Source organism: Artemia franciscana, chromosome 11, assembly GCF_032884065.1.
Source record: "Artemia franciscana chromosome 11, ASM3288406v1, whole genome shotgun sequence".
NCBI lineage: Eukaryota > Metazoa > Arthropoda > Branchiopoda > Anostraca > Artemiidae > Artemia > Artemia franciscana.
Genome location: NC_088873.1, coordinates 43325942 through 43344838, shown reverse-complemented (window position 1 = coordinate 43344838; position 18897 = coordinate 43325942). Strand labels below are relative to the sequence as shown.

Below are 18897 nucleotides of genomic sequence, written 5' to 3'. Positions count from 1 at the left end.
GGACTGGTGAAAATGCTTACTAAATAGGTTTTCAACGCTGTTGCCTGTCAATACACATGTTGCCACGTATGTGGTAGCTTGTATGTCGGTTTTGTTGAACGTGGTAACTTTTTCGTCGTTTTCCCAGGACTTAATAGCCATAGTTAATGATCTAATTAATTGCCCAACCATAATTTGTAAAGAGAAAATGTTTTTAAGCTGACCTTTGAAGCAACATCAAGCTACTCCCTTTGCCTCTAGCAGGGACCATTGACACCCTCATGTATATTTTCTGCCCTTTCATAGTTGTCCTTCTGAAGATGGTACCCTCTTATGATGGTATCCTGCACTACTATACAATCTAACCTACTGGTGGGAGAGGTTTACAACTGACGGGGCATGTTCACATACTGGTTGGTCCAGTTCAGTCTGCATCTGAGGGGTTTTCTTCCCCCTTCATCTTCATTTGTGGCCCCAATGTGAGGATGCCCCGGTTTCAATTTAATGACTTTCAAGGGCTAGGTCTCCTCTGGGTCCGCGCCTTTTATTAGATGAAAGTACCCTACTATAACAATATTATCAATAGTCCTGAAAATAGTTCTTAGGAGTTTTAAAATTGTAACAAAAATGGGCTTACCATACCGCTTAATATGGAATATTTCCTCAATTCTATGTGCAAAAGATAATATTTTCTTTTATAACTTTGAAGTTTCTAGTGCTGCTGGTTTACTTACTTCATAAAATAAATAGCTATTTATTTACTACTAGTACTAACAATTCTTTTCAGTAACAAGGTGCCTGAGGGCAACACAGTTACCCATGCTTCTCCTCCATCCCAATTTACCAAAAGACTCCCTCTTTGCACCCTTCAAGGAATTTCCTCCCCAGCGATGGACACCCTGCTATTCGTTTTGACCTAGACAGTTGGCGGCCATAATAGTCTTTGAGAATATGGCATCGTGTATCCGCAGCGCGTGCCCCAGCCATCTCAACCTCTCCTTCATTTTAGCCCTAGAAACTGGGAGTGAGCCACATTTTTCGTGTAGCTAACTGTTTAAAATATGGTCAGTCAGTCGGGCACTGAGACCAATCTGTAGGCAATTTGTCAAGAAAACATATAGCAGATCTTCATCCGCCTTTTGAAGTAGCCATACTTCAGAATCATATTTGAGACCGTCATCATTATAGTTTCTGATGTTTTTACCTTGGTCTACAGTCTTGCATTCCTATTTTCCAAACTTTTTTCGACGGTAAATAAACACTCTGAGCCTAGGCATTTCTATTTAAATATCTTCACTGCTCTCGTCATCATGACTAATAATATTACCAAGGTAAGTAAAGCTTTCCACCGGATCAATCTCTTTGTTACTAAAGGTTGACTTTTCATCTTCACTTATTTCTAGAATTAGTGACTTAGTTTTCTTCACCCTAATTTTAAAACCTATTCTTGCATCCTAAACTTGTAAAACATCTAAAAGTTATTTCATTTTGCTCACACTTTCATCTAGGATGCTTAAATCACTAGCATAATCCAAGTCCAGGAAAGTTTTTCATTCCCATTTCCTTTAGTGTTCTCCCATTGCCTTTCCTGCACTCCTTAAGAGAAAGTCCACCGAAATGATTTTTATAAATGAAAGTTTGGTAAACATTTCTTTTACCATAACTAAAACTGCACTGGTCTTTTCTTAGAAATTTGTCCGCAGAATATCTCGACCTAAAATGTATCATACTACTAAGTAATCAGCTACCTAAAGAGACTAGGCTAATGCCCTGATAATTACTACCCTCACTCTTATCATCTTTCTTATACAGTGGTTTAATTGGGGTTTTTAAAATCACTAGGTACCTCCCCCTTTACAGAAATCGAATTCATAATCTTCAGTAACTTATTACAAAGCTTAGTGCCACTTTGTTTAAGAAACATATTTACCAGACTATCAGAACCTTGGGCCTTATTTTTTAATCTTTTTAGTACTGTTGCTAACTCTTTTTCACAAGAGCAATATTTTTTCACTTCCAAAGTATCACAGGCTTTTTCATTTTCCTCTATATGCTTTCCTGCAACTTTACATTGGTTAATCACATTCTCACAATATTTGGTTCATGTCTCTTTAAATTTTTCCTTATCACTAATTGTGGCCCTGTCCCCATCTTTAAGTGGAACTGGTCTGAATATACTACTCCTTCTCAATTTATTAAAATACTATTACAATATTTTACTATTATGCCGTTTAGCTGCATCTTCCGGATCCTCGGCAGTTTCTATCCATGCCCTCCACTTCACACGTCCTTAGTTCATACTTTAATGCTTTCTCCACGTGCTTTAAACTCCTTTTGTTTTCATATGATCTATGAATTATGTAATTATTACGCAAGCCCTTTTGCCTTTCAATTAAACTTAAAGTTTTTTAACTAATATTCCCAACTTTTTTCCCTACGACATCACTATAACTCTTATTGTTTGTCTTCTTTAAAGTAAATAAGACATGAGACAATCAAGAGTTTTACCATCTATATAAACAGTGTATTTTTTGCCATAGGAATCGTTTTCAAGTTTTAAATTAGAAAATTTGACCTATCGTTGTTTAACATAAAGACTTAGGTTTCTCTGCTATTTTTATTTTTTGTTAGTAAGTCAATAATCTCACAAATACTAATCTCACAAATACTATATTATTTTGCTTGTTTGCAAAACTTCGCCTCTGTTTCAAAATGAATGTCTGAAATCAATGTTATTATTAATCCGGTTCAATTTTTTATTAGAAACAAAATCATAACTAATATATTACTAATAACCGCCCCAAAAAAGATACAAAAGGCAATTGCAATTGTGCGGCTACTTACATTAAAAAAAAACAAATAACTACTCAGCTTCAAAGAATAATAAAGATAAATAAAACTAAATCAAATAACATAAAGAAAGAAAACGATTAAAAAGGGTTTTTAAAGGTCAACTGAAAATACCGAAGAAAACACAAAAAAGGATATACCTGGAGAGAACAACCACCTCTCTTCTTCAGCGCAAACAAAATACTATGATCAAGGAAAAAAGAAAAAAAAAAGACCAAGCGCGGAAAGTACAAAAAAAAAACAATGAAAAAAAAAACAAAAAAGTTCAATAAAATTCAGTAAAAGATGAACAATTAAAATTATTAAAATGAAATACCTAACAAACAATAAAGCGAGTTTTTTGCAAATATCCGCGATTTGCACAAAACCCAAACAAATTTTAACTGCCAACGACTGATACTAACCAACATCTTTTACGTCTTTCTTTATGTTATGGCAGACTAATATGGTTTAAGAAATAATCTAAATCAAATAAATAAAAATAAGTAAATTATATAACCAAAATAAAACTAAAACCAATATCTCATCAACTATTTTACAGTAATAATAATAATAATGATAATAGGAACAATAATAATAATAAGATATAAATATATAAGAACTATGAACCTATTCCTTATAAATACTTTTCAAATTACTTTTAAATAACCCGAGATGTTGAGCCACCCAAATAATCTCTGTAATGGAGTTCCATACACAGGTCCCTGTAAACCTGATGGGGGAACCAGCCCTGGTTCCACTTCTATGTGGCACAACAAAATTATTAGCATGATGCGAGTCTCACAACTATGTAGTAGCCTAATGTCACTAAAATAGTCACGAAAAACATTAGGACTTACACCGTTCCAATGTTGGTATGCAAAAATTTCTAACTGGTTGTCATGCAATAGTCCTAAACCAAGCCCTTGTAATTTTTTATAGAAAGTTGCTGTTAATGTTAGTGTTATTTATATTATTTTTGTGCCGTTTGATTTTAATTTAGGTGCCAGTGTCCTTATAAAATAAATAATATTAAGAAAATGTTGAACTGGGTTTTCCTTTTTTCAATTTAGAATTCAAAAGCTATAATCTTCTTGCTCGCAACTGCGAACATTTCGTGAAATGGGTGGCGTTTGGGACGAAAGACTCAGAACAGGTGAAGCTAAAGAACGTAAGTACTTTTTGAATTTTTTTTCTGGATCGTTATAGGACACATTACTTTTTTTTTAGCTTAATGATTTGAATCGGTATCTCTACCAAACACTTGGCTATTAAACTTTTTGTTTCGCTTTTCAATAGTATGTCCTGAAAGTGACATCTTTAGGACATCCATATTCATAGGATTCAGACAATTGGAAGAAGGTCAGAAGATAGTAAATAATACATGGTGGTGTCTAGACTGAATATTACGAATGAATGAAGGTGATACCTCCGGGATGTCTTGGGGGTTCAAAGACAAGAACGATGGAAAGGGACGGTTTTTGATACCTATATAAGAATATTTGCAAAAGGAGGATCATCTTTGAATGACGTCTGGCCATATGATCTATAGAGATTAACGAGGAGAGGCAAATTTATGACTTGTCAGCGGACATTGCAAAAACAAGTTTTACTTGAAAAAGCAATTTCGGAGAATAAGAGATACCGCTATGTAAGTTAGGGCTAAAGCTGTTTAAGATTAAACATATTTTTTCCTCTCACCTGATCCATTTAAATTCCTTGCAATTGTTAAATTTGGTTTTATATCTCAATTTGCCGTTTAATTCATCGATGGAGTCTTGACTAAGACATATTATTCCCTTGCCTTTAGACTTTGGCAATAATTTGTGACTTATTCCTTCAAATTCAAATTTCAGAAGATAGGATAGCTCAGAAATAATAACCTTCAATATCCGAAATAGTTAATCTCTCTCTGAAAATTTCTTTGGCTAAACTATTTTAATTTTTTTTTGTTTTTGCGAATTTCTCTTCATTATTTGATTATTTCTGTCGAAATTACCTAATATGACTACTCAGTGATTGAACATTATCGGCACATCTGGCACTCCTTAAATCTTAGCATTTTACCACATATTCTTCACAAATAAATATTAGGAGACAGTTCAGTTCAGACTGTTTATCCTTTTGATTGAACATGAGCCATGCAATTGTCTTATATTTATTTTTCTTGCTCCTAGCATCCCTTGCAGTTTCACTGTACATACACAGTGATGGCTCCCTCTTTAGAAACATCTTCCTTTTTTAAATATTTTTTAATCCCATTAAATCAGTGGATGCTCAAAATGAAGCCTAGGTGTTTCCTCTAGGAGCCTTTCCAGGGCCTTTCTTAAAAGCCTTTTTAATGTCTAGTGCTTTTTTTTTTATCTTTCTAAATGTGCTTTTTTATTTTTTTTAAAACATTTTGAGGCATCTATTTTGTTCTCTCTCTTCGGCTTTAAAGTTTAACGAGTATGGCCTTTATTTTAATGTTTTTGGATGAACAGAGGTGATTCGTCATATAATGTAGAGTTTTAATTAGATAAAAATAGACAGTAAAGTGATCACCATATGCTCACCAAAATCTAAAGCTTAAATTAATAAATTTTTGCACCTCTCATACATTTACTGCTGATCATATAAATCCCCTAAAAAACAATAATATTATAAAAACCACCCTGCTGCGCAAAAATACAAACCCAAAAAACAAAAACAGACAGCCAATAAAAGTAATGATATTAATTTCTTCGCCTCAGTGCCATAGCAAGACTCAAACAAAAATTTTTGACAGTAAAAACAATTAAATATTTTGCTTTTCAGTCTCATTGTGACAGCACATTCCCTGAATATCATTTTGAAAGCCTAAAAAAGTTGGGATTTTTCATTTTCCCTCTTTGTTATTACGAAATGAATACTTTCGCCTCCAAGTTGGCTTTTGTGGTAAAACGGACATATTCCTTTGATAAACCTAAATCTAATTAAACAATTTCTGGCAGTATGCGTCATTAGTAAAAATAAAAGACCACACAAAGTAACTAAAACCTTGTTTCAAACTTGTTTGCAAAAAGAAACGGTCTTAATAATTAAAAACTTTTTAAAAACTAAACTATTAAAAATTAATTACAAAAAAAATAACTTTTTCCTCAACCCAAACCAGAACAAGCAGACCCGGTCACAAATCAACCACTTCGTTAGAGGGCAGGGCTGGGGGGTGCACCCAGGCCCTCTCCCGAATCCACCACTGAAAGAAATGATAGGGAGCAAATTGTGAATTCAGTTCCTGGATTACTTTTGAGCTTCAAGATTCAGTGGAAAGCAAAGAGCAATATCGGAAATACAGAAGGCATAAACAAGACCTGCAAGGGGTTTCTAAAGCTAGCCCTTTTGGCAAGTCTCATTTATTTTCGATTCGGAACATTTTTTTATTAGATTGTTTCAACTTTTTTTTCAAGTCTTAAAAAGAAAATGCATAGCCTATAGTTTAACGAAAACATGGTGTTGAATTTGTTTTTCAAATATAAAAAGAAAATGGTATGAGTATGCTACCCACAATTTTTTCTTTTAGGATGAAACAAATTTTGTAATGGCACTTTTGTTTTCATGACTTAGGTTTTTCACAGGACCATTGTTTTTACCTTTTAAGTCTTTAAAATCTCCTTGTTAACAAAAGCTTGCCCATATTCTTCACTGGGCATCTAGCCAGTATACAATAGTTTAATTTTAAGCCGGACTAACTTTGAAATATATTATAACATTGAGAGGCCATATTTATATGGACATGAATGCTAGTTTCAGAAATTGCGTTCACAAATTTTGATGAACTTTATTTTCTCGGAATTATAGATCCATTTGGACAATATTTTAAGCTTAAACTATGTTTGAGCCGATCTAATTGAAGATTATAATCTTAGCGCATTTATCTGTTCTCAATTGTATTCTGTCAAACCAGTATTGACAAGGAATCAATTGAAATATTTTCAAAGGTGAAAAAATTTCAAGTTGATTTATAGGTAGAAATATACTCTAGCAGCAAAACAACACCAATGAGACAAAGGGATGATACCTTCGCTTGGCATGCGAAAGACATGATTGATTTGCTTTGGAAATATGAAAATGAAGAGTTAGTTAACAGTGCCGACCTATGTCATTATTTCACCCATTGAAGGGCTTGCAATTCTTGTTGTTGCTTATCGCAAACTTTCTTCCAAAAGTTTGGAAACTTTCTTCCAAAAATTTTCTTCCAAAATCCATAACTTCATGAAAGATAAGGCTGCAACTTATGATTTAAATTTTCCGTCATTTCCCATTTCTTATTCAAGTCCCCATATTGAAAGTGCCACTACCGCTATCATTTCAAAGTGCCAACTAGACTTGACACCCTTTTGAAACGGGCTCACACTGTTAACAAAATTCACGATTATTAAGTTATTCACTGCATTAAGCCCTCTGGTCGTAAGATGTTTTGTTCAATTAGACAATTCCAGCTCAGTATGCAGTACAATATAGTGGGAGCTATCATCTGATCTGTTTAATGTTTGTGGTATAAATATGTTATCAGGGATGAGGGTTTCATACTGGTATAATTTATCTGATGTGTTTTAAATTGCACACACGGACGACCGGCTAGTTTTAAGCCGGACGTAGTCTATTTTGGCATTGTGCAACATTTTTCTACGATATTTAGGATTGTTGGTCTGGCTTTGAATGATAAATAAGAATATGTTTACATTTATTATCCGTGCAACAAATTATAAGAGCACTAAAGAAAATATAAGTAATGGCATCAGCAGAAAAAATAAATAATATCTTGGAGAAAGATTGAAATTGGATCTTCAGCCCCTTAACTTATTTCAAATCAAACAGTTCGTGGTAACGAACTGTAGTAAGGAGCGACTTGGCTCAATAGCAACCAAAACTCTAAAAAATGGGGTTTTGATATCAATAGCTACATCAAAAGAATCGCATTTTAATGCTGATTTTAAATATCTAAGTTTAATCAAGTTTAATCTTACGAATCAAAAGTTAAGAGCCTGAGAAAATTTGCCTTATTTTAAAAAATAGGGGTTGTCCCCTCTGCAATCCCTCGCTCTTTACGCTAAAGTTTGACTCTTTGCCACAATTCTGCTTTTTAAAATAATTAAAAGCTTTAGCGTAATTAGCGAGGGATTGCGGAGGGAACAACCCATTTCATATACGGAGTAATTTCTGTTCGTTTTAAGTTTTAATGTCGCTCTTTACTTTCAGTTAAAAAAAACTAGTTTTTTTATGTAATAAAAATCAAGCTACTAGTGCTGCATCGTTAAATACCACAGTGAAGTACTGCAGACAGAATAGAGCTATCTAGCTGAATATGAAACCGGTTTAGAAATCTAGTACATAGTTAGTACATACTAACATACTAACAGTTAGTAAATACTGGTTTAAACATCTAGTACATAGTACATCTAGTACATAGTTAATAGTTTGAGTAAATAGTATCGTAGTAATGTCCCAAATTCTCCTTGCATTTTTGCAATAAGCAAATGTAGGCAGACTAGTGATAATTTCTTTTGTCCATTGTCTTAGCGTAAAAAATCTCAGATCTTCAAGTAAAGCTAAATCTTCTTTGCCTTTATAATACCTGTTACTTATAAATTTAAAATGATTTGCTTTTCTTATATCTTGCAGTATACATTTTGTTGGTGCACAAAAATCCTATTTTTTGAGATATTTAGCTTGATATTTTCTTACTGTTCGTTACCAATACTATCTAATGTACATAATGAGTTCACTATATTAATTTTTGTAATTTTTCTTGCAGATTCTGCGTTCACTTGGCAAAGCACCTTTCAGGATGGATTTTTCACAAACCTAGAACGGAAATCTTGTCCACTTCAAGTCCACTTTATACACTTACTCTTTATCCACTTACTCTTGTTAATGAAAAGAAAATTGAACATAATTGAACATAATCATTGGATCTGTGTTTTGCATGTTAAAATTTGGCTTTATTAGGATTTCCTACCAAATAATTTACAAGTACCTTGTTGTTACGTAAACGATCACATTAACCATATAAATTTTTGTTTTTTTGGGGCTTTATCTCGTTAATCATAGTTAAGGTCATCAATCAAAGTTAAAGTAAACAATTACAGAACCACTCTGTAAGCAAAAAGAAAACAAAAGGAAGAGTAAGGAATTAACCTTAATGTAAGATACTACATACTTCGGTCAGATTACAAAATGATTTAAACAAATAGTTTTAAACAAAAATAAGCTTAGTCAAAAGTCTCAATTATTATTACAGAAAATATTTATACTACTTTAGCAATAATCCTACCTTTTGAATTGAAGCCTGAAAATTTCTTGACTTGAAGAACTAGAAAGGGCATTAAGTTCTGAAATTTGCCCATTTTCTGTGTATAATATTTGCTATTGGGAGGTGTAAAGACATTTTTTATCTTAGGAGGAGAGCTTATTCTTGAGTTGGGCCTTCTTGTGAAGCAAAATTTCCGAGTGCATACTTTCCAAGGGAAATTTTACACAGAGGTGATTTGAGGGAACTACTATGCGAAATTCGTTTTATTTGTTTTAATTCCTTTTTGTCAACTCAAATTTGCATTTGCAGACGTTCTGGGTGAATTGTCGAGGGGAGACTTACAGTTGGTTTGGATTTATGGGTAAAATTCCAATGTATGAGGTATTTCTGAATTGATCAGAACCTTAAATAGAAATAAAAGTCTTTTTTGAATGAACCGTGAAAGATAAATTTTTCAGGCTGAAGTGTACTCAAGAAATTTACATACAGGACAAAAGGATAAATTTTCAATGAGGATGGAATTGTCTATGAATATAATTTCATAGCGGGCTGTGATTGATTCTGCGAGGAACAAACTTTTCAAAGAGAAGTTTTCCGTAAAGGGAAGGAATTTTTCATGGACGGTGAGCCAGATTTACCGGCATTATTTAAAAGCAATAAGAAATCAAACAAAAAACAACTTATCCAGCAGAAAGTAAGGAGCAACATAAAACACAAATTATCCAGCAGAAAGTAAGGAGCAACATTAAAACACAAAAGGAACAGAAGTTATTCCATGTGCAAAAGGATTTTCCCCATCTTCAATAACTTGCTCTCTGCAGTAAAAATTGACTGTTTGTCCCAGTTATTTGACGCGGTTCCTGAAACACAAGGGGCATTTAATTAGAATAGGATGATTTTTTAATGTGGTACAACTTTTGCAATAGAGCAAGGTATTGAGGAGGGATATCCCCTTCGTATACGGATTAATTTATGTCAGTTTTGTGGTTAATTATCGCTCATTATTTTCACTTGAAAATCTTGTTTTTGTATTTTGCCTTAGAATAGTCAATCCGGTACAGTGTGAATTTATTTTATGGATCAGAAAATATACAAGGGAGGTGGGACATATAACAGCTAAAGGCCATTTGAGGTTTGGTCTTTCTAGCTATCTCTCATACCAAGTTGCACTCTTCAGTGTTTACAGATATAGAGAATGTAGATTTATACAGATATAACACCTTAATGAAGGTGGAAGACTAAAATAATTTTCTAAGAATAGCTTAACTAAGAATAGAAGAATAAGAATAGATAAATATAAAATAAAGTTAAAAGCTGAACTGAGAGGGTTTCATTAGAGGAAGCAGCAAATTTAATACTCTGTGTGTGAAACTAGTTATAATAATATTTCTTTTAGAAAGGAAAATTAGAAAGTCCTTTAGAAAGGACTTGGCAAGTTCCTGGAGTGAAGTTTTCGTTGGCAGCGCTATAGAGTTACCTATAGTATAGGTCATAATCCTCCGGTGTTTTTTTCCAGAGTCACTTCATACAGGAAGTGGGGGTGGGCCGTGTATACTTAGGAGGGGGTCTACCCTGTGCTCCTTAGATTCTTCTGATGCTCAAGTTACCCCATTTTTGTCAGTGTTGCTACGTTGAATAATAAAACTATAACTGCTATCAATTGACAGCAACACCAAGCAGCCTGAGGCCAAAACAGCTACGGATGATCCTCCTCCACCTATTCTAGTCTTTTCAAAGTCCCTCTTTTAACTCCCCCAAGGAAGTTCTCATTTCCCTTTAATATTTCTTTTCGACATCCTCCCACCCCAACCGCAGACAACCTGCTTTCATTTCAGCCTTAAACGCTTGGCTGACAAGGACAATATTTTACAATCTGCCATTCTTCATCAGGAGAGCTTTCCATAGCTATCTCAACTTTTCTCTCTTACCGCCCTAGAAAGCGGGATTAAACCACACTTTTTATAGCCTATTGTTTCAAATACAGTCACTCAGCCAGAAACCATAAACAATCCGTATGCAATTTCTCTGGAAAACATCTAGTAAATCTTCATCCGATTTCGGAGTACCGGTACCATAAAGCCACATTTGACCACTGACATCTCTGTAGCTTCCAAAATTCTAATCTTGGTTTATAGACTAATCATCCTATACTTCCAAACTTTTTTTTAGCTAAAATTAAATAAAAATATAATTTTTACTTAAAACGAACAGAAATTAATCCGTATATGAAATGAGTTGTCCCCTCCGCAATCCCTCGCTCATTACGCTAAAGCTTTTAGTTGTTTTAAAAAGTAGAATTGTGGCAAAGAGTCAAACTTTAGCGTAAAGAGCGAGGGATTGCGGAGGGGACAACTCATTTCATATACGGATTAATTTCTGTTCGTTTTAAGTTTTAATGTTGCTTTTTACTTTCAGCTAAAAAAATTAGTTTTTTTTTTATTTAATTTCTGAACGTTTTTGAATTAATTCATGATTGGTTTTGGCTCTCCGCACATAAATTATTAAAATTAAATTTGTATATTAATTCTTTTTTGGCGAAATGGCTTTCTCTTAGTTTTGATCAGACGATATTGAGAAATAAGGGGTGGAGAAGGAGGCCTAGTTGCCCTCCAATTTTTCGGTTACTTAAAAAGGCAACTAGAACTTTTAATTTTTAACGAACGTTTTTATTAGTAGAAAATATACGTAACTTAAGAATTAACTTACGTAACAAACTTTCATAACCTTATATTTATACTATGTATACGAGGGGGTTTGTACCCTCGTTAATACCTCGCTCTTTACACTAAATCCTAAGTTTTGTCCCAATTCTTTAAGAATGACCCCTGAATCAGAAATGCCGTAGAATAAATAGTTGAAATTACTAAAAATACTTTAGCATAAAGAGCAAGGTATTTATCTCCTCCTAAATACCTCGCTCTTTATGCTAAAGTATTTTTAAAACCCCTCATATGCGTAATAATCTCTGTTCGTTTTAAGTTTCAATACTACTTCTTCCTTTCATTTGAAAAAACGTTTTCATGTTTATTTTTCATTGTTTTCTTATAGTAATGCTAGAGAATCCCGCGCCCTTGTCATTGAATTTTTCTTCCCCCATTGCAGATTCCTCCAAGGAAAGATCCTCCAACATAGCCCCCTCTCCTCAGCCCCAAACAAAATAAAATCCCCCTGAAAACGTCGGTACGCTTCCCAATAGCCATTACTATATGTAAACACTGGTCAAAGTTTGTAACTTGCAGCCCCTCCCCCAGGGATTGTGGGGGAGTAAGTCTTTCCCAAAGACATAGTTATTATGGTTTTCGACTATGCTGAACAAAATAGCTATCTCAAAATTTTGATCCGTTGACTTTGGGAAAAAATGAGCGTGGGAGGAGCCCTAGATGGCCTCCAGTTTTTTGGTCACTTAAAAAGGGCACTAGAACTTTTCATTTCCGTTAGAATGAGCCCTCTTGCTACATTCTAGGACCACTTGGTCGATACGATGACCCCTGGGAAAAAAAAACAAATAAACACGCACCCGTGATTTGTCTTCTGGCAAAAAATACAAAATTCCACATTTTTGTAGATAGGAGCTTTAAACTTCTGCAGTAGGGTTCTCTGATACGCTGAATCTGATGGTGTTATTTTCGTTAAGATCCTGTTTCCCCCTATTTTCCTAAATAAGGCAAATTTTCTCAGGCTCGTAACTTTTTATGGGTAAGACTAAACTTGATAAACTTATATATTTAAAATCAGCATTAAAATGCGATTCTTTTGATGTAGCTATTGATATCAAAATTCAATTTTTTAGAGTTTTGGTTACTATTGAGCCGGGTCGCTCCTTACTACAGTTCGTTACCACGAACTGTTTGAAAAAAGAAAAGAAAAACGCCACGAGCCTTGGCTATTATATTTTTAACATCTTCAATGATCCCATCGCCTTTATTATTAATATTTTCAAAATGATTGAGGCTGTCAACTTGATCAATCTTTTTGTTACCCAACATCATCATTTCATTTCCACTTATTCCTATTCTTAGCAATTTGATGTTCTTAATATTAATTTTCCACTACCCTGAACTCGTAAAACTTCTGAATATATATTCATTTTGTTTAGACTTTTATCAGGAATGCTCAAATTGTTAGAATAATGTAAGTCTGGGAAATTTGTTCTTCCTTTTTTTAATTCTGTGTTCTTTCATAGCTTTTCCTGTGCTCGTTAAAATAAGGCCCATGAAAATGAACCATATAAAGGGGGCACAGTACTACCTAACTCCTGATTTAATACGAACCCACCCACTAACCTCATTGAACGACTCAATTGCATCTTTGTTATTGTCGCACATAGGGCTAATCAATTAAATGTGTTTGTCATGTATACCATAGAAGGATAAGACCTCCGCTAAAGCTCTTTAATCAACAGAATAGGGTACTTGCTAATAATTTACAAAACTGAGGAATAAAGATGTTTGCTTATTCTTGCACTTCTCAAATATTTATCGAAGAGTGGCATTATTGTCAGAACATTCTCTATCCTTTCTAAAATTGCACTGTTCTTCTCTTATAACTTACTCAACAGCCTCTCTCAGTTTAAAAGTTTCACATTACTTTACATTACTTAGTGTTAGCATAAATGCCGTTTCCCAAAACGACTTCGGCCTGTTTGCAGACGATACGAAGCTTATGGGATGAGCTAATGCGTCATCACAAATGTCATTCGCAAAGTGTAGCAAAATACTCTGTCGTCCATTTTGGTCGCCAAAATCTGAAGTACTCATACAAAATGAAAGGTATTAACCTGCAAGATCTACCTGTCAAAAGGACCTAGGTATAATTCTGAGCTTGGTCCTCAAACCAGAAAAGTATATCGGTGTGGTTGTGCGTAGAGGATCAAATACTCGCTGGCTACTTACTCTTTCGCTACGATACCTTGACATTCACTCAAAGATCTCAGCATACACCAGCTATGTCAGGTCATACGTTGAATACGCCACTGTCATTTGGTCCCCATATCTCAAAAAGGATATTGACAGAATAAAACGAGTCCAGAAACGCTTTTTAAAAGGAATTCAAGGATTAAGAAATCTTCCGTATGAAGAAGCTCTAAGAAGGCTCACTCTCCATAAACTTGAGATATGAAGAACGATCTTAGATTTAAAAACCCTCTTCAAGATAGTTCATGAGAATTTTGGGAACGAAAAAGACAAGCTCGCACAGTCTGCAATTGGAGCCTATGAAGATGAAGATTGCAAGATCTAATTCTTACCATCATTCGTTCATATCCCGGGTCATCAGGATCTGGAATAAACTACCATTCCCAGTCGAAAAGTTGAAATCACTGGAAGCCTTCTCCAATAGCCTAAACATAAATATACCATATCTCGACACTTTCAAAGTAGGAAGACTTTAAATAGCAATCGTGCAACAGTCGATCCGCTCTTCGCCCTGTCATAACATTTTTCTTTTAAAAAGGTGTCAGTTATGCGGAAATTTTGTATTGAGAGGCGTGAGGAATAAAATTATTATTATTACTAAGTTATTTGCTAACTATACAGACCAGACTGATGCCTCGACAATTGCTAGACTCACTCTAATCAAATTTGTTATGCATTGGATCCTGGTATGTTTAGAGACATAGTGCTTATTTTGTTGCTGTAAAAAGTAGAACTTAGTTATTGCGTCTATTTATCTGCCAACTGATCACCACAATGATAGATCCCAAGTGCTTTTTGATAAGACTTGTCGAGAGCTTTCAAATTTAATAGCAGATTGTAAATCCCCGAATCTAGAAGTTGTATTGGCTAGTGATCGGAACTGTAACATTTTTGATAAGTCAAGTGGACGTGCTATGATTCTTACTAGTATGTGCCCTCAGCTCTTAGCCATAGAAAAGCGATATGGATTTTACTTACAGACATAATTCTGGACATACGTCGGCATTCGATTTCATACTTTGTTCTTATAATGTTAAACGGCCTTCGAAGGCAACGGTAATTGCTGATTTCCAGAGTTTGGGTCGCTTGCCAATAAGAAATTCTCATGTTTTACCCATTAATCTTCCAGATGCACCCAATCCAGTTAGTACTAATGATCGGCACGTTGTTACCGATTGGAGTAAAATTGACCTACTAGTTTTCCAATGTATTAGTGATAATATTTTACAGAATATTAAAGTTCCGTACCAGCTGTTGGGTAAAATTTCATGCATTAATACTAAAGAAAAGCAAGTGTTACTCAACATTTATTATGCGGAGATTGTGTACGCTTTACATGTAGCTGAAAAGCAAAGTGTTCCAAAACGTTAGGTACGAGTTTGTATGGAAGAGGCTGGATGGTCAGAACATTTGGAGCTAGTGTAGGCCTGCTGGAAATCTAAATTCTGGTTAGCTATGTGGAATGAATGTGGAAAGCCTCGTTCCAGTGCTTTGCATCGGGTCCGTCTCTACACACAAAAAAAAAAAAAACGTTTTCCAGAATACTCTGAAAAAACACCAGGCTAGTTGTATTAGTAAATTATTGGAACGTGCTGTCAGTAATCCTAATTTTGTTTGGCGTACATTTAAGAAGACAGACATAAACCAATTTTGTCATAGTGATGTGATATCGATGGGTGATTGGCATGACAATTTTAGTTGTGAGTTTGGACCATCAGTCTACTGAAGAGAAATATGAGAATATTCTTGATCAGTGCCTTACAGACTGCAAATAAATTGGGTTTTTGTGGTATTACGGTGGATGGGTACGGTGAAGGGGTATTGATCAAATTTGTGGTAATCATCTACAGTTTGGTTCGCCTCTTCTTCTTGAGCACCTAACCTTATAATTTAAAATGATTTTTTCTTCGAGATTAATTCCAGATTTATTTTCTGTCGGTATAATTATCCCAGTCAATAAGAAAAGTAAACCCGCCGATATTTGCAGTTCAAATCGACCAATAACTGTGTCGCCTGTTCTATATAAAATCCTGAAGCTACTGGTGATTGATTATTTGTCCAAAATTGGGATTAAGTGTATCACAAGATTTTTTTTTTTTTCAAAACGAGAAGGAACTTCCAGAAAGATAATCTTTTCCATATGCTGTGGTCTTCGTGCTATTTTTTTTCTTAAAACCCCCTTGTATCCTATCAGATATCGTTGGTTTCAAACAGTTCGTGGTAGCGAACTGTATGTAAGGAGCGACCTGGCTAAATACTAACCGAAACTCTAATGAGCTTCGATACCAATAGATATATCGAAATATTAATATTTTTAAGTTGATTTCAAATATATAATATTCATCAAGTTTAGTCATACTTATCAGAAGCTACGAGCCTGAACTGACAGTCCAATCTTAGGTAGTTCATTGGTTAATACAGTAAAATTGGAAAGCATTCCACGGCGAGTCCGGGCAGCAAGAAGAACGTTCGTCTGCATATGCGACAGAAGACAAACCAATATTACCGTAAGAAACAGAGCTTTTAAGGGGACGTAACCACGATTCAAGCACACATTTAAATATACTAGAAGACAATATGACAGAAGTTGCAACTTCTGTATTCCTAGCAGCAGTTTTCACACCATGAAGTGGCAAAAACCAAGAGACTAAGTCGAAAATCTTCTGAGAAAAAAGGAATAAAACAATAGCTAAGAGCTAATATGGCACTTGTGACGAGGTCGGAAGAGCCAAGAGCTCATATGGCATGAGCTCTAGCAAAATTGTAAGAATCAATAAATTAAATTAAAAGAAAAATCAGAAGCTTAATGCTTGTTGGCATTTAAAATAAAAGCTCTGAGACACAAGGTCCTTTTAATAATCAAATTCATTAAGATCTGATCACCCACTCGCAAGTTAAAAAACCTCATTTTTCTAATTTTTCCTCTCCTCTCAGCCCCCTCCCACCAGATGGTTGAATCGGGAAATCAACCTTATCAAGTCAAGTTGTGTAGGACCCTGACACGCCTACCAATTTTCATTGTCCTAGCACGTCCAGAAGTACCTAACTCGCCAAAGCATTGAACCCACGTAACTACCCCGAAGAGAGTGGATCCAAACCGGTTTCGTTAATCACGTACCTACGACATTTGCTTATTCTACCCACCAAGTTTCATCCTGATCTCTCCACTCTAAGCGTTTTCCAAGATTTCCGGTTTTCCCCTCAAACTCTCCCCCAATGTCACCAGAACTGGTCGGGGTCTAAAATAAAAGCTATGAGACATGAGTTCCTTCTTTATATCAAATTCAAAAATACCTCAAGAACAGTCACCCGCTCGTAAGTTAAGAATACCTCAATTTTTGCATTTTTTCCGAATTAACCCCCACTCCAACTCCCTCCAAAAGAGCGAATGCCTTTCTGTTATGTCAATCACGTATCTAGGACTTGTGCTTATTCTTCCATCCAAGTTCCATCCTGATCACTCTACTCTAAGCATTTTCCAAGATTTCCGGTACCCCTCCCCCAAATACCCCCGATGACACTGGATCCGGTCGAGATTTAAAATATAAGATCTGAGTTACAAGGTCCTTCTAAATATGAAATTTTATCCGTTGAAATTCAATATCCGATCGCTCCTTCGTAAGTTAAAAATACCTCGTTTTTCCAATTTTTCAGAATTAACCCTCCCCCCATCTCCCCAAAAGAGTAGGATATATTCTCTCAAAAGAGAGAATATAAATAACGACCGGGACACTCAAGGAGAAACTACAGACTGGGATACCGGGACACAAATGACGACCGGGACACAGGCAATATAAATGACGACCAGGACACAGGTATTTAAGAATATCGTTCAAGGACAAATTTTTAATTGTAAGAAGACCGTTGAAAGAGAAATTTCTAATTGTAAAATGACTGAAGAACCTACAATGGCAACACCCGAGGAAGCTGCTCAAAACGAATGTATTCACGCCGAAGTAGCTGAGTTGGTAAAACGTTATTTTTCAGGTTCTAGGTCCGAGAGGCTCCAGGTTTGAACCTTGGCTTTAGCATTAATACAAAAGAAGAAAAAAACTAAAAAAGGTAAAAACTACAAAAAAACTAAAAAGGAAATATATATATATATATATTTATATATATCATCTTTTCCACAAAAATAATAATTTAGTGCTTCTGCTTAAAAACAGCAATCGAATTGATGCCTCCTGATACGCAACTATCAACAAAGTGGCAATCGTTGTGGTCGGTGATCAGTTCTTACCTCGAGATAATATTGTTTATAGGCGAAACAATCAGTTGACAAGAATTGCTTAAACTCATCGATGCTACGATGCCCTACAATATCCTGACGAATATAAATGACGCCCGGGACACTCAAATAGAAATCAAAGACTGGGACACCGGGACACAAATGACGACGGGGACGCAGGGAATATAAATGACGACCCGGACACAGGGACACAACTACAACGGGGAGGCCGGGGGGCACAGGGGGATATATAAATGACGACGGCAACAAAGGAAATGGTCGATTAGCAATAACCATCAACAAAGCTCAAGGGCAATCAATAGAATCATGAGGTATAGATCTGAATACGGATTGTTTTCCCATGGACCATTATGCGTTGCATGTTCAAGAGTCGGTAAACCTGACAATCTATTTATATGCACAGACGATGGGACAGCAAAGAATGTTGTATATTCGCAAGTTTTACGTAGTTAAAAATATATATATATATATATATATATATATATATATATATATATATATATATATATATATATATATATATATATATATATATATATATATATATATATATATATATATATATATATATATATATATATACTAGCTGTTGGGGTGGCGCTTCGCGCCACCCCAACACTTAGTTGGTGGGGCGCTTCGCGCCCCCCAAGCCC

At 35.0% G+C, this 18897-nt stretch overlaps 1 protein-coding gene across 4 annotated transcripts in view; it reads left to right on the top strand.

Moving 5' to 3' along the window:
- Window positions 1-10149, top strand: part of LOC136033261 (uncharacterized) — a 43487-nt gene extending 33338 nt beyond the window's left edge. Inside the window, exons 5-6 of one of the 4 annotated variants that reach the window (XM_065714010.1) lie at window positions 3882-3979; window positions 8585-8891. In XM_065714010.1, the coding sequence (XP_065570082.1) occupies window positions 3882-3979; window positions 8585-8638 (152 nt within the window). In that variant the 3' untranslated portion in view covers window positions 8639-8891. Of the gene's footprint in view, window positions 1-3881; window positions 3980-8584 lie in introns of all 4 variants that reach the window. The other 3 variants (XM_065714012.1, XM_065714011.1, XM_065714013.1) reach the window with 3 other exon arrangements.
- The last annotated feature ends 8748 nt before the right edge of the window (window positions 10150-18897 follow it).